The following is a 14961-nucleotide window of genomic DNA, read 5'->3' as shown; positions in this document are numbered from 1 at the left end:
AATATGCATCATTAATCGCCATGTCTTGTTTTGACAGGACATCCCTCTTCAAGAGGCAGAAACTAAGATCATCCATCGGGATGTGTAGCCAGAGTTAGAAGAGAACGCAGCAGGGCACAGCACCAGTCATATCTGCTAAAAAAAGATTCACTCTCTTTCCCTAGGGGGTTCATCTTAGTCGCTTTTATCAAACATCTACATCTTTCGTAAGGAATATTTCTCATTCTTTTACTCTGTTACAGCGTTCATGAATTTCCTCTCGTTGCACTCCCTTTCTTTGCTCTATTTATTGCACATGCTAATATTGGCATTATTTTCTATGTACAGTTCTATTTTCTTTTTGAATTATTTGTGTTTGTAATAATGGTTTCCATCTGGGGCCAAATAACTGCACTTCCAATGAACTCTACCCTACAGTAGTCTCTCATGACTGAACTAAAAAACACAGGGAAAGAATAAAACTACTGATAAAGAAATTATTTTGTTCTAAATCTGATTTGCATGGCCATTGTCTGGTTAATAGATTTTCTGTCTGTGATGTGTCTTAACTGAGAGTGTTAATTCCAGCTTCACTGAAACTAACATTTTTCAATGGTAAATGTTACTATGACTGTAAGAGGAGAATTGACAGGATGTAATGGTTGCGTGTCTGTGTGCGGGTGTGTGTTGAAAGCCTAAGTTTGTTGTAAATAATGTATGTTGTAATATTCTGACCGTTTGCACCCTAGCAGCAAGGTTCTTGCAATAATGTTGAACTAAAACGATTAATTAGTTTGACACTGTCTATTTTTGTAAGCATGATATTTATTGAGATGTTTGTACATTGTTTTGTAAGCTGGACTATGTGTTATCTGAAGATAACGGCAAGCGTAAATCCCTTTTAATGTGTTCCTGAAAGATCTTTAACAAAATGAAACTTTCATGTGAAAGCACCAGTGTTCTAGTATCTCCAAAAAAAGTAATTTTATCAATAAATTGTTTGATGTTTTGACATTATTTTAAGTTCCAATATGACTTGTGTGAACGCTTTGATTTATTTTTATGGCTATATATTTGGATGGTTGGGCCATCAGGACAGTACAGTGGATACAGTTATTTTATTTCTAAAATAATGTGATTTTATGATGTTTGGGCTTTGTGTAATATCTTAAATTACTGCTGATATCCTGATGATGACAGCTGGGCTGTACTTACAGTAACTTATATTCAGGCACTGCCTATCATATGCATTCAGTGCACATGACCACAAACGTGCTACCCAGTCTAGTTCAGTTGGCAATTAAATGCTTGGAATAAAGCCAGCATTATGAGGGCACTTCTATTGAGAGCATGGTGAGAGAGGTTTTCATTAAAATATGAGCACTGTCTGCCCTTGGGTGACAAAAACAGAAAACCAAAACTAAACGTCTGTATTGAGAGGAAAGTATAAAGTGCGGTTTCATGCTCAAGCAGAATTACCATAGAACCAGTGTTGTGGAAAGTCACTTTTAAAAGTAATGAGTTACAATATTGTGTTATAATTGTATTACTTAGTTACTTTTTATGAAGAGTAAGTTACTTTTGCATTACTTTTTCTCATGTGGGCTTGTTTGTTTGTTGTTCAGGCCTTAAGGCCTGTTCACACCAAGAACGATAACTAAAGATAATGATAAAGATATGGTTCTAAAGATATAAGAGTAGCACTGTCCACACCACAGCTATGACGATAAGCAGCATGTCACGCCACATGTGTGATGTGAAACTGGGTTTGATGCTTCAGGCCCACTCTTCCCACGAATCGATGTTATTGAACTAATCTTTAGTGTTCACTTCCATGCACTGAATCATTGTTCAGTACGAATAATTCTGGCTTTTACTGCCTTTATAGTTTCAGTTTCCAGTTATGGCACAATTGTAGACTACATTGTAATTCCAAGATTATTTGCAGCTAAATTGAATACAAAACAGTACCCAAAAAACAGCTTATTTATGTCTTTCCCAGCAGTTTACAAAATGAAGGAAAATGATAGATCTGCTTTGTTGTCTGCTGTTTAAACGCGTATATGTTTAAATTAACAATCAAGTGGGATTCCCATAGAAGATTTGTAGACACCCAAATTTGAACAAAGATTAATAAGACTTAGGGGCCGTTCACATATCGTGTCTTTTTCACGCTCAAATTCGTTATTTCAAATGTAGCGACGTAATGGAATCATAATGGAAGCGGCGCGGTGGGTTTTCCAGGCGCTTCAAGATTCTCAACTTTTCAGAATGCCGCATGCCGGTCATGTGACAAGAACCAACTGAGCAGCTTCGGCCTTTCTGTAACAAAACATCGAAAGCTCAACTGACCAGATGATCATAGCTGTACAGAGTGGGTTTTTTATCTCGTCTCCGTATATATATCTAGTAGTAAAGCTAATGCAAGGGCTAGAAATCAATTTATTCTTTGCTGAAACGTCCTCGTCGTCGTGGAGAGAGCGGTTCATGGTTGCATAGCAACGACAGATGCTTGGAGCGCCTGCGCTTTGGAAAGAAGCGGCGCGGTCGATATGTGAACGGCCGCTTAAAGGGTTAGTTCACCCAAAAATGAAAATAATGTCATTTATTACTCACCCTCATGTCATTCCACACCCGTAAGACCTTCGTTCATCTTTGGAATACAAATTAATATATTTTTGATAAAATCCGATGGCTCAGTGAGGCCTGCATTCACAGCAATGATACTTCCTCTCTCAAGATCCATAAAGCTACTAAAAACATATTTAAAACAGTTCATGTGAGTACAGTGGTTCTACCTTAATTTAACAAAGCGACTTTTCAACAATATAGTGATGGGCCGATTTAAAAATCGAATTGAATCAGCAGTTTAGCCGTTTGATAGGAGATCCGAGTCACTGATTCGATTCGTAAAGCTCCGAAGCAGTGTTTTGAAATCAGCCCATCACTATATTGTTGAAAAGTCGTTATTTTGTTTTTTGAACTCACATGAACTGATTTAAATATGTTTTTAGTACCTTTATGGACTTTGAGAGTTTCAGTAGCATTGCTGTCTATAGAGGCCTCACTGAGCCATCGGATTTAATCAAAAATATGTTTTTTTGGCGCACAAAAAGTATTCTCGTCGCTTTGTAAAATATTAAGGTAGAACCACTGTACTCACATGAACTGTTTTAAATATGTTTTTAGTAGCTTTCTGGATCACGAGAGAGGAAATGTGCTGTGAATGCAGGCCTCGCTGAATCTTAATTTGTGTTCCGAAGATGAACGAAGGTCTTACAGGTGTGGAACGGCATGAGGGTGAGTAATAAATGACATTATTTTCATTTTTGGGTGAACTAACCCTTTAATTTGGTCGCTTCACAGATAACAAATAGACGTCGATTCAACGTTTATTTTTGGTTGTAAAGGTCAGTATCAGACGTCGATCACTTAAAACTTAACGAATTAACGATTTTGGAAAAGTCTACATTAAGTAAAATATATGTAAATGATATATTTTGATTAATTTCCATAAAGCTAAAGCTGTAGAAGACGTGTTAATGAAAATGGCAATTGATGTAAAAGTTATTTGACTGATTATTATTTTTATTGCAAGATGTAAGAGGTATACCTATATATTAGATTATGATTAGGTCTGGGCCATGTAGCCTATGAACAATAAAAATAAGCTTCCAGAAGGTTCTGGGGACGTTATTTTTATTGTTTTTTATAAAGACACCATAAAATAACCATTAAACGTTTGTGTATGTTGGCTGTCACCAAAAAAAAAAAAAAAGAACAAAAATAGAACGTTTCCAGAACATTCTTATTTGGGTCACAAATATAACCAGATTGGAACTTTAAGAGAACATTCTGTGTTTGCTGTGTATATGTTTAGTAACAGTTTTAATTGAGTTTTCAACCTGGGGAAAAAAGAAATAGTGAACGAATCTCTTGATTGATAAACGGATGGAAAAAGATTCGATTCGCTGAGATGAATCAAACTCCCCAGCACTACCACCCACTTCCGAGCTCGACTGCAGAGAGACAGACAAACAGAGCTCGGTGCGCACAACACACACCTCCCTCCCTCCGGCGTGCACGTTCTGTCTCTCTGTCACCACAGACTCTCCACCGATTCACCACCGGCTGCCTCATCCAGGCATGGCAGACGGCTTTACCCCATCATGGCAGTGCTACATTACACCCTTGACTTCAAGCTCCGTGCGCCAGGTAAATTTCAGTGAAATGAATGAAGGGGCGAGTGGAAGAGAAGAAGGGGGGCTCGTGTTGCGCTGCAGACATACGGGCCTCCTCGCAACTGCCCTGTAAGCGATTTATTGTCTCTATAATAGTAGCGAGGCTGCAGTCCCACTGCTGTATTGCCTAGACTATCGCGGGATGCATGTCATTGCAGTCGAGAGAAAAGCTTCTACTGTTGTGCATATCCTCCTGACGTTTGATCTGATAAATGACCTTCTAGGGGGTAGCATAGCGGTGTTAGCAGAGGCTAATGTCGGTTGTCTTCCGAAGCTGGCGTCGGCTCTGTATAATGTATTTGAATGGAGCTCATATGTGCACATATATGCTCTAGCAGGCGAGCTAGCCGCGCAGTGCATACTAAAACAAACATTTCCCAATTATAAATGGCATATTATTATGTATGCACAGGTTGGAGGTTCTAGTCTCATGCATGTATGGCATTTTTGAACGATTAATGTTTTCTGTACGTTGACAAGCTCTGAATGTGTGTCAGCTCCTATGCCAGTCGTGCGTCTATTTCACTGGCTAATAATATCGCAAACCGATAAGATTAGTTTTCCATACTTGCATACTGCATTTGTATCTTTTTTTGACCAGGGTCACAGGGTGCAGAGTATCATGTATTATTATTTTAGATTTACATTAGATGCATGTACTGCTACAGTTCGATGTGGTACAATTTACCCTTTGTAAATTATAGAATGGATAGGAATCAATATGGATTGGGTTGTTTTCTGCAGATTTTGCTTGTTTAAAGTTATTCAAGATAAATCTGAATCCCACAGTTAAATTAATTCTATGTAATGGACAGACGCAGACCCTCTGAGACTGGGATAGCTGCAGGTCGGTTTAATGGGCATGCCGAAAGAAGGACGGCCGAAAGATGAATTGCTACAACAGAAACTAACCTCTAACCCTTCCCCACACCCTGTCAAACAGCTTTCATGACCTATATGGTAAAGGCCATTCTTCATGCCCTGGCCTTTTGGCACGCCCATTACCATTAAAAAAAAATTGAATTAATAAATATATATATATATATATATATATAAAATTTACATACAGTACAGTCCAAAAGACCACTAAGATTTTTAATGTTTTTAAAAGAAGTTTCGTCTGCTCACCAAGGCTACATTTATTGAATTAAAAATACAGTAAAAAACAGTAATATTGTGAAATATTATTACAATTTAAAATAACTGTTTTCTATTTGAATATATTTCACAAAGTAATTTATTCCTGTGATGGCAAAGCTGAATTTTCAGCATCATTACTCCAGTCTTCAGTGTCACATGATCCTTCAGAAATCATTCTAATATGCTGATCTGCTGCTCAAGAATCATTTAATGTGTACAATTGTACAAAATATTTGTGTACAATATTTGTTTTCAGGATTATTTGATGAATAGAAAGTTCAAAAGAACAGTGTTTATCTGAAATCTAATCTTTTGTAACATTATAAATGTCTTTACTGCCACTTTTGATTGATTTAATGCATCCTTGCTGAATAAAAGTATTCATTTCTTTAATTTCTTTTCAAAAAAAATAAAAATTCTTACTGACCCCAAACTTTTGAACGGTAGTGTATAATGCTACAGAAGCTTTGTATTTCAGATAAATGCTGTTCTTTTGAACTTTCTATTCATCAAGGAATCCTGAAAAAAAAAAAAAGTACACAACTGTTTTCAACATTGAAAATAATCATAAATGTTTCTTGAGCAGCAGATCAGCATATTAGAATGATTTCTGAAGGATCATGTGACACTGAAGACTGGAGTAACGATGCTGAAAATTCAGCTTTGCATCACAGGAATAAATTACTTTGTCAAATATATTTAAATAGTACACAGTTATTTTAAATTGTAATAATATTTCACAATATTACTGTATTTTTAATTAAATAAATGTAGCCTTGGTGAGCAGACGAAACTTCTTTTAAAAACATTAAAAATCGTAGTGGTTCCAAACTTTTGGACTGTACTGTATATATATATATATATATATATATATATATTCTCATGCTTTTCAAATCGAATGTGACTTACTTCCTTCTGTGGAAATTAAAATAAGATGTTAGGCAGAATGACACTGTCAGTCACCATTTATTTCAGTGTATGAGAAAAGATGCAATGCAAGTGAATAGTGACCAAAGTTGTATAGCTCCCTCAAAAAAGAAAATATGAAAATTTTGTCATCTTTTACTAACCCTCATATTGTTCCAAATCTGTATTCATTTCTTTCTTCTTTGAAACACAAAAGAATATAAGAACATAAATAGAAGAATGTTGGTAACCAAAACACTTTGGTTACCATTGACTTCCATTGTATGTAAAAATACAAAACAAAACAAAAAAAACCCAGACATTTCTCAAAATATCTATTCCACTAATGAAAAAAAGAGGGTCATACAGGTTTGGAAAGATGAGGGTGTGTAAATGATGACAGAATTTTCATTTTCGGGTGAACTATCCCTTTAAGTATTTTTAGAAACATTAAATGTGCAAATAAGTTGAGTTGTGTGCAGTAAAAATCTTTTGGGGCTTTTGAGGTGTAGGTTAAATGAATCTGTTTTCCCTCTCTCTGTTTAGCTGATGTCTCTGCGACTGTGCGTGGCCTGCAGTCTATATTTCAAGAGCAGGAAATGACAGAGAATGTCCACGACTCTGAGGGACATGGATATCTGGCAACCTTTGTAGGCAAGAATGGCAGGTGAGCACATTTGCCTCAAATGTCTTTACATCAGTCTTTCACAACATGCCACAGTATGTAAAACTAGGTTTTGTTGAGCTGAAGAGGGAGGGACCGGAATTTGAATCATGGATGATGCTGTAATCGCCCTCTCTTTATGGTGAATGTGTTTGCAGTGGCTCACACTGTAAATGAGGGAAAAAGAGAGGAGTTTCCTTTCCATCGGGCCATTCCATGGAGTGTTTTCATTTTTGCTCTGTAACAGCTAAGCATAATGTTGAACCTAACTGACAATAATGATGACTGACCACACACACACTCTACTAAAAAACACCAGGTGTGCTCCAGTGTTCAGACAGGCACTCTTTAGGATGACCATTGATTGGTCAGTTAAGTGCATCCTCTCTGCAACAAAGGACAGCATTTAGTAGAGCGCAGGGTCATTTTAGTGGCTTTGTGAATCTGATCTAAAGGCTTTGGTTCTCACTTCCTGTTTTGTGTGTGGCTTGCTGTAAACACAGCTGTTGGGGCTTTGTTTAGGCTTAAGCTGGGATGAATCTGACCTGAACGCCACATCACTTTTTAGTAAAGTTTTTGACTGCAGTTTTGAGTTTTTAATTATGCTTCTGTATTTTCTTTGTATCAGGTTTGCCATCTTACGAATGCACTCCCATGGTTTGGTGACCTTTGACCTGCAGTGTCTTGAAGGGGATGATGTAGTGCAAGTGGACAATGTGAGTTAACAGAATGTAGGTGATAGAGATACTAGTACCATATGCATATTAGAGTTTTTTTCATTTCAAGTTCAAGTTAATCTTTAAAACACATTTTTTTTTATCAAATCTCAAAATGAATATCTATTTTCCATACTGGACATTATGCTTAAATTCACTTGTAGCATTTAAAGCGATTGACAATATCTGCTTTATGTTTACAGTTGCTATACTGTTGCTTATTCTATTGTTCCAGTCCTTAATCCTGATTGGTCAATAATAGCTGTGTTTTATTCACCCAACGGTTTTATGTTTCACTGCACAACACCCTTAGCAACATAAACATATGTTTGTTCTCATCGATACTGTTCACTGAAGCTTGTATTACCTGCATCTATATAGCATTTTCCTTCAGGTCAGTTCTATGTTCATATTAAATAATCAGTTTGAATGTCAGCTGCGATACAGTTAAGAGGGTTTTCCCGTGTCCTTGCTGTTCATGATCAGGCGCTATTTTTTTCCAGCAGAAGGAAGGCTTTTAGTGATTTTACTGCTTTAATATTTGTATATATGGAATAACTCCACTCCTTGTCATGCCTAACAGTGCCCCTTAGCTGTTATAAATTCACTGTAAACCATGGCTTCTTGTGGCTTATTTCTTTATTTTAAAACTGGGATATCTGATTATAAGGATGGAGTCATTGTCACTTGATAACTATAGGATGCAATATTTACATAATCACATAATCACACTTTACTGAACACTACGAAGTCTATATTTATATATTGGGTATTTTTCATGTAAAAATAGTAATATTGTGAAATATTTTTACAGTTCAAAATGACTGTTGTCACATGATCTTTAAGAAATCATTCTGATATGTGATTTGGTGCTTAAAGGTGCCCTAGAATTAAATATTGAATTTACCTCGGCATAGTTAAATAACAAGAGGTCAGTACATGGAAAAGACATACACTGAGTTTCAAACTCCATTGTTTCCTCCTTCTTATATAAATCTCATTTGTTTAAAAGACCTCCGAAGAACAGGCGAATCTCAACATAACACCGACTGTTACGTAACAGTCGGGGTGTACGCCCCCAATATTTACATATGCCAGCTCATGTTCAAGCCTTTAGACAAGGGCAGAACGTCTGGATGTGCACAGCAAAATCATCAGACTAGATAAGCAAGCAAGAACAATAGCGAAAAATGGCAGATGGAGCAATAATAACTGACATGATCCATGATATCATGATATTTTTAGTAATATTTGTGAATTGTCTTTCTAAATGTTTCGTTAGCATGTTGCTAATGTACTGTTAAATGTGGTTAAAGTTACCATCGTTTCTTACTGTATTCACAGAGACAAGAGAGCCGTTGCTATTTTCATTTTTAAACACTTGCAGTCTGTATAATTCATAAACACAACTTCATTCTTTATAAATCTCTCCAACAGTGTAGCATTAGCTGTTAGCCACAGAGCATAGCCTCAAACTCATTCAGCGGGGGAGCACGAGAATTAAAGGGGCCGCAACCTATATATCGGTGCATAGTTAATGATGCCCCAAAATAGGCAGTTAAAAAAAATGAATTAAAAAAAATCTATGGGGTATTTTGAGCTGAAACTTCACAGACACATTCAGGGGACACCTTAGACTTATATTACATCTTTTAAAAAGAAGTTCTAGGGCACCTTTAAGAAACATTTGTGGAAACTGATACATTTTTCAGGATTCTTTGATGAACAGAATGTTCAAGAGAACAGCATTTAAAAAAAAAATCTTTTGTAACATTATTATAAATATCTCTACTGTCACATTTGATCAATTTAATGCATCCTTTCTGAATATAAGATTTCTTAAAAAAAAAAAAAAAAAAACTTCTGAAAGGGAATGGCATGCTGACCACAAGTGTTGGGGAAAGTTACTTATGAAAGTAATCCATTACAATATTGTGTTACTCCCTAAAAAGTAACTAATTGCGTTTTATGAAAAGTAATGCGTTACATTACTTTTGTGTTACTTATTCTCAACTAGGAAAAGTTATATTTTTGGCAAACCTAAAGGCCCTTCCACACCAAAAGTGAAATGAATAAGGCTGATCACAAATGTGAAGTCATTTTTGCTTATTAGTATGGTTGTATTAGATCATCACAGGTCAGCAGCAAAGACATTGGTTAATAAAGTGAGATTAAATACACAAATTATATAATTATATATAATATGTAGAATTGTGCAATATTCTGAGATGAATGCACACATTTAGCCTAGAACTACAACAACCATCATGTTCACACACAGCGCACATATCACCTCTGCACTTACCCTTGATTACTCTCAACATGGGGACAGGAGAGCTGTCAGTCAATACATGGGAAAACAAAGTAACTTGCATTACTTATTTGAAAAATTAACTCAGATATTTTGTTATAAATTTAAAAGTAATGTGTTACTTGAAAAAAGTAATCTGATTACATAACTTACTAAGTTATTTGTAATGCGTTACCCCAACACTGCTTACCACATATCAACCAATAGGCAAGAGTGATTCAACCGTTCTAGAATGTGTCTACTTCCCGTTTCTTCCTGATTCAGAAGGTCATAATTAAGACCATTCTTTCATTGTAGCTACTGAATGCACTTGAGAAGAAATTGAAGGCTCTCCTGGATGGAAATATCCAAAGGATCAAGAGGTGAAACTAGCATTATTTCCATCTTGAATCAATTGCCTTAAACCATAAAACTTCTCTCATTGTTTACTAACCCTCATGTCATTCCAAGCATGTGCCCTGTGGACCGTTTTTGTGATCTGTTTAACTGAATGTTTCCTGTCAGACTCCCTGCGCTGATTCGAGGCAGTGATGTGGACCGATACTGGCCCACGGCTGACGGCAGGCTGATGGAGTACGACATTGATGAAGTTGTGTACGAGAAGGATTCCCCCTACCAGAACATCAAAATCCTGCATTCGCAGCAGTTTGGCAATATGCTTATTCTTAACGGGGATGTCAGTAAGTTAAAAGGGTCTTGTTTATTTACTCATTTCAAATACATGAGAAGTTTGGTTATTGTATCATATGAGTATGTGGTAATTTAGTGTGATCAAATGTCAGATCTGGCAGAAAGCGATCTGCCCTACACTCAGGCCATTATGGGCAGCGGCAAAGAGCACTATGCTGGAAAGGAGGTACTTATTCTGGGAGGAGGAGATGGAGGAATTCTCCATGAGGCGGTGAAGCTCAAACCAAAGATGATCACCATGGTTGAGATATCCTTTATGCTAACATTTGACTGCAGTTAAATGGAAAACTACTCAGTATTGTGTATTGTCTAACTGGTTTTAGGTATTTACTTTCCTTAATTAAGTATTTACATTGACGAGCTGGTGATTGATGGATGTCGGAAACACATGAGGAAGACGTGTGGGAATGTTTTAGATAACTTGAAGGGAGATTGTTATGAGGTAACTCAGCTTTCTGATTGGGTATTGTTTCGTTCCATGTGACAATCTACAGAGTGTGTGCGTGTAAATATTCAATATGTTGGATATTTATGATTTGAGATCGGTGCGGCCCCAACGTTCTTCCGAGCAGATTCAATCACTCTTAATGCCACCACAGGAAAATCTAATGAGATAATTTGTAGAACCATCAAGACAATTATGACTTTACCTAGGATTGTGGGAAGGCGAGAATTGGGTCCAAAATTGCTGTGATTATCTTGCAGTCTGTGGGTGTCTTAAGATTAGGGCTGGGTATCGATTCAGATGTTCCAGATCGATTCGATTTCGATTCACAAGCTCTCAAATCGATTTGATTTTCGATTCTCGATTCAGTTTTATGTGAAGGTGGCATCAACGTCGACAAAGCACCTGAAACCGCCATTTAAGCACTGAATGAATGAATGACAGGTTCGCCTCTCGCTCCTTGGTGACATCGCGCAAGGCAAATAAGAGGGTGACATCTAGTGGAGAAGACTCGTAATTAGATTAACGTTATTCTTACGTTCAATGTTTGCGGAAATAAATATGGAAAAAAAATCGATTCGTGGCCTTTGAGAATCGTTTTTGAATCGACCACATTTTAAAAAACGATTAATTGAAAAATTGATTTTTTTTTTTTACCCAGCCCTACTTAAGATTGTTTGAAATGTTTTGGAAGGAAGTCTCTTACACTTACACTGGCATTTAAAACATAGTAAATAACTGTTTTCTATTTTAATTTTTTTTTTAAATATTATTTATTCCAAATCTGAATGTTCAGCATCATTACTGCAGTCTTCAGTGTCACATGAACCTTCAGAAATTATTCTAATATGCTAATTTGCTGCTCAAGAAACATTTTTATTTTAATGTTGAAAACAGGTGTGCTGCTTATTTTTGTGGAAACCATCATACACTTTTGTCAGGATTTTCTGATGAATAGTTTTAAAAGAAGAGCGTTTATTTAAAATAGAAATCTTTTGTTGTCACATTATAAATGTCTCTACACATTCTCAATAGCTTGTTCTGTTTTGGCTCTCTCTCTCTCTCATTTATCAGTTGCTAAACATATTTTATGTTTGAAGTTACAATGAGGCCCCTTTCCTGCTTTTGAAACAAGTGCAATGTAGTCAGTTGAGGGAAATTACCCAAACTCTGGGCAACTGCCAGTTTTTTTTATGGCTAACAATGAATGTATATTTCCCACTATGACAATAATGATTTGTAATTTCTTCTTTTTTTGGTTCAGATTTTGGTTCAAGACTGTGTTCCCGTACTTAAAAAGTTTGCAGAGCAAGGGAAGACGTTTGATTACGTCATCAATGACTTGACAGCTGTCCCTATTTCCACAGCACCTGAGGAGGGTTAGTTTATATGCAGCTACACATTTCTGTCTTAGCCTTACATGTTTTACGAATATTAAATCAATTAATTTGATCTGTTTTGTTCTGTAGATTCCACATGGGAATTCCTGAGACTCATCCTTGACCTCTCTATTAGAGTTTTACGCCCTAGTGGAAAGTATTTCACCCAGGTGAGGGGGGCATGTAGTTAAAATTGCTCTGAATTTTTGCTGTTTTTCATTCCTTTAATCTGTTATTATATTATTTTCTGCCTGCAGGGTAATTGTGCGAATCTGACTGATGCGCTCAGTGAATATGAAAAGCTTTTGGGGAGACTTTCATGCAAAGTGGACTTTTCCAAAGAGGTGGTGTGTGTTCCCTCATATATGGAGCTGTATCCTTTTTAAATTACCTGGTCAATCCCTCAGGGTGAAATACATTAATCATGGATGGGAAACATGTCTGTGAATAAGGTATTAAAGGGTTAGTTCACCCAAAAATGAAAATTCTGTCATTAATTACTCACCCTCATGTCGTTCCACACCCGTGAGACTTTCGATAATCTTCGGAACACAAATTAAGATCTTTTTTATTAAATCTGTGAGATTTCTGTCCCTCCATTGACTGCCTTCACAACTAGAACGTTCACGCTTCAAAAAGTTCATAAAGAGATTGTAAAACCAATCCATATGAATTGAGCAGTTTAGTCCAAATTTTCTGAAGAGACTCAATCACTTTATAGCAGGGACAGAATGCTCTCAGATTTCATAAAAAAATATCTTTATTTGTGTTCCGAAGATGAACGAAAGTATTACAGATTTGGAATGACGTGAGGGTGATATAATATATATAATGTATTACAGTAGGCAACATTTGAAGTGGATCATCAAAGTTGTCCTAAATCCTTCTTCTAAGGATAACTTAGTTCTTAGGACAACTTTGATGAACTTTTTTGATCCACTTCAAATGTTGCCTAATGTAATACATTTTATATATACATTATATAATTTTTTTTTTTTACTGTAAATTAATAAATAGAAATGGCTTACCATCCTTTCAGCTTTTGACCCCACATGAATGTTCTCTTCCTTAACTTGCTGATTCAGATGGGTGTTTTACACCATCTGGAAGAAGTAATGTCTCTTCCTCCGCCACTCTCTCCTCCAAGTCCTGCCGGAATGTGAAGACTTCTCCCTCACCTCTGATGCACTGAGGAGAGGCGTGCACTCTCTCCTAGCACTGTTTCTGTTTCTACTGTCTCTTCGCGTCCAAAAATTAACAGCCTTCTCCTTTTTGACATGGCTATTTGCATTTTTTTGTGTTTAAAATTGGACAGAGATTGTTGTTTTGTTTGTTTGTCAGCGTTGGTTTGATGTTGTTTTGCATGGGGCCCTCCAGGGAGCGCTGTGGTGCGGTGTGTGAGTGACACTGCTGATGATAATGAAGCCTGGAGGGTGGTGAAGTATCCAGACACATTTCTGACTCCTGCCTTTGAGGATTTGCTCTTATGATTCAGATTTTACAATGCTCTTTGTGTTTTACTGTAGCTCCACAGTTTTCCTTTGTATTGGGCCTTTGTGTTTGAATTTTTAGCATCCTTTTGTAACTTGTGGCTTGAGTGTGATTTGATTCAAGGTGCTTCACAGGGAGTTTATTGGCAGTGTTACATTATGGGATTTCACCAAATAGTCTATTGAAGCCCCTAAATATGTCTTAAAAGGGAAAAAAGTCCTTGCTGTGGCAATTTTCATTTTCGTTTTCTCTTTTCTGAACTGTGAATGTTTAATTTTTTTATGATTAGCACAAACTAGGTCCAAAGTAGGTTTCCCTGCTTAATGTTTTTGCTTTTTTTTATAGTAAGAAGGAAGTTTTTACTGAATGTAGGCCACTTAGATTCATGCCTTTTATCCATATTATGGTGCTTCGTTGATATTATTTATTTAATTTTATTTCACCATATACCAGTGATCCTGCCCTGAGAAGAAACTTCTGTTGATGAGAGTGATAATCATCTATTAAAGCAATTAAGGAGAATAAAATCAAATCTCTTTTTTTGTCTTCTCTCTGATGCAGTTCAATGAAAATATTTAATATAATCATTATTAAGGTGACTGCTGCTGTTACTCATAGCTATTCACAATCATAAATGCTGTCAAAACCTACAGTATAATAACTAATGTCAAAATAATTACTGCAAAGCAATACATGTTTACACTGCTGGAAATTTGTTTTCAGTTTCAAGTGTCTAAATTCAATAACCTTCACAAAAATCTTTCAGGTTTCATAATGATTGGTCCAAATCACTTTTTAAATTTAGATTGCATTTGAAATTGCTTTTTTATTTTCCATTTATTGCAAAACAACCAGTATAAAATGTATGCAATATTCAACAAATGCATGTAGAATTCAGTGCTATATATTTAGCATTTGTGAAGTCACAATAATAGACAAAAAAATAAATAATAGAATGCAAAATAATACTTAATATAGAATGCATAATAATAGTACTGT

The 14961-nt window shown here is 36.2% G+C and overlaps 2 protein-coding genes across 3 annotated transcripts in view; both read left to right on the top strand.

The window, feature by feature from the left end:
- cnksr2b (connector enhancer of kinase suppressor of Ras 2b) overlaps positions 1 to 996 on the top strand; it is a 51585-nt gene extending 50589 nt beyond the window's left edge. For both annotated transcript variants that reach the window (XM_048167033.1, XM_048167034.1), the window contains exon 22: positions 38 to 996. In XM_048167033.1, the coding sequence (XP_048022990.1) occupies positions 38 to 88 (51 nt within the window). In that variant the 3' untranslated portion in view covers positions 89 to 996. The remainder of the gene's footprint in view (positions 1 to 37) is intronic.
- Positions 997 to 3940: 2944 nt separating this feature from the next.
- sms (spermine synthase) lies at positions 3941 to 14489 on the top strand. Its single transcript, XM_048166456.1, has 11 exons — positions 3941 to 4194; positions 6813 to 6933; positions 7559 to 7646; positions 10255 to 10319; positions 10462 to 10637; positions 10740 to 10894; positions 11000 to 11089; positions 12357 to 12471; positions 12562 to 12641; positions 12729 to 12844; positions 13557 to 14489. Exons 1-11 carry the CDS (start codon positions 4149 to 4151, stop codon positions 13585 to 13587), a joined length of 1083 nt encoding a protein of 360 aa, XP_048022413.1. The 5' UTR covers positions 3941 to 4148; the 3' UTR covers positions 13588 to 14489.
- The last annotated feature ends 472 nt before the right edge of the window (positions 14490 to 14961 follow it).

This window comes from Megalobrama amblycephala, linkage group LG18, assembly GCF_018812025.1.
Source record: "Megalobrama amblycephala isolate DHTTF-2021 linkage group LG18, ASM1881202v1, whole genome shotgun sequence".
Taxonomy (NCBI): domain Eukaryota; kingdom Metazoa; phylum Chordata; class Actinopteri; order Cypriniformes; family Xenocyprididae; genus Megalobrama; species Megalobrama amblycephala.
Note: the sequence above shows the minus strand (reverse complement) of the source record. Positions and strands in the feature narration are given on the sequence as shown.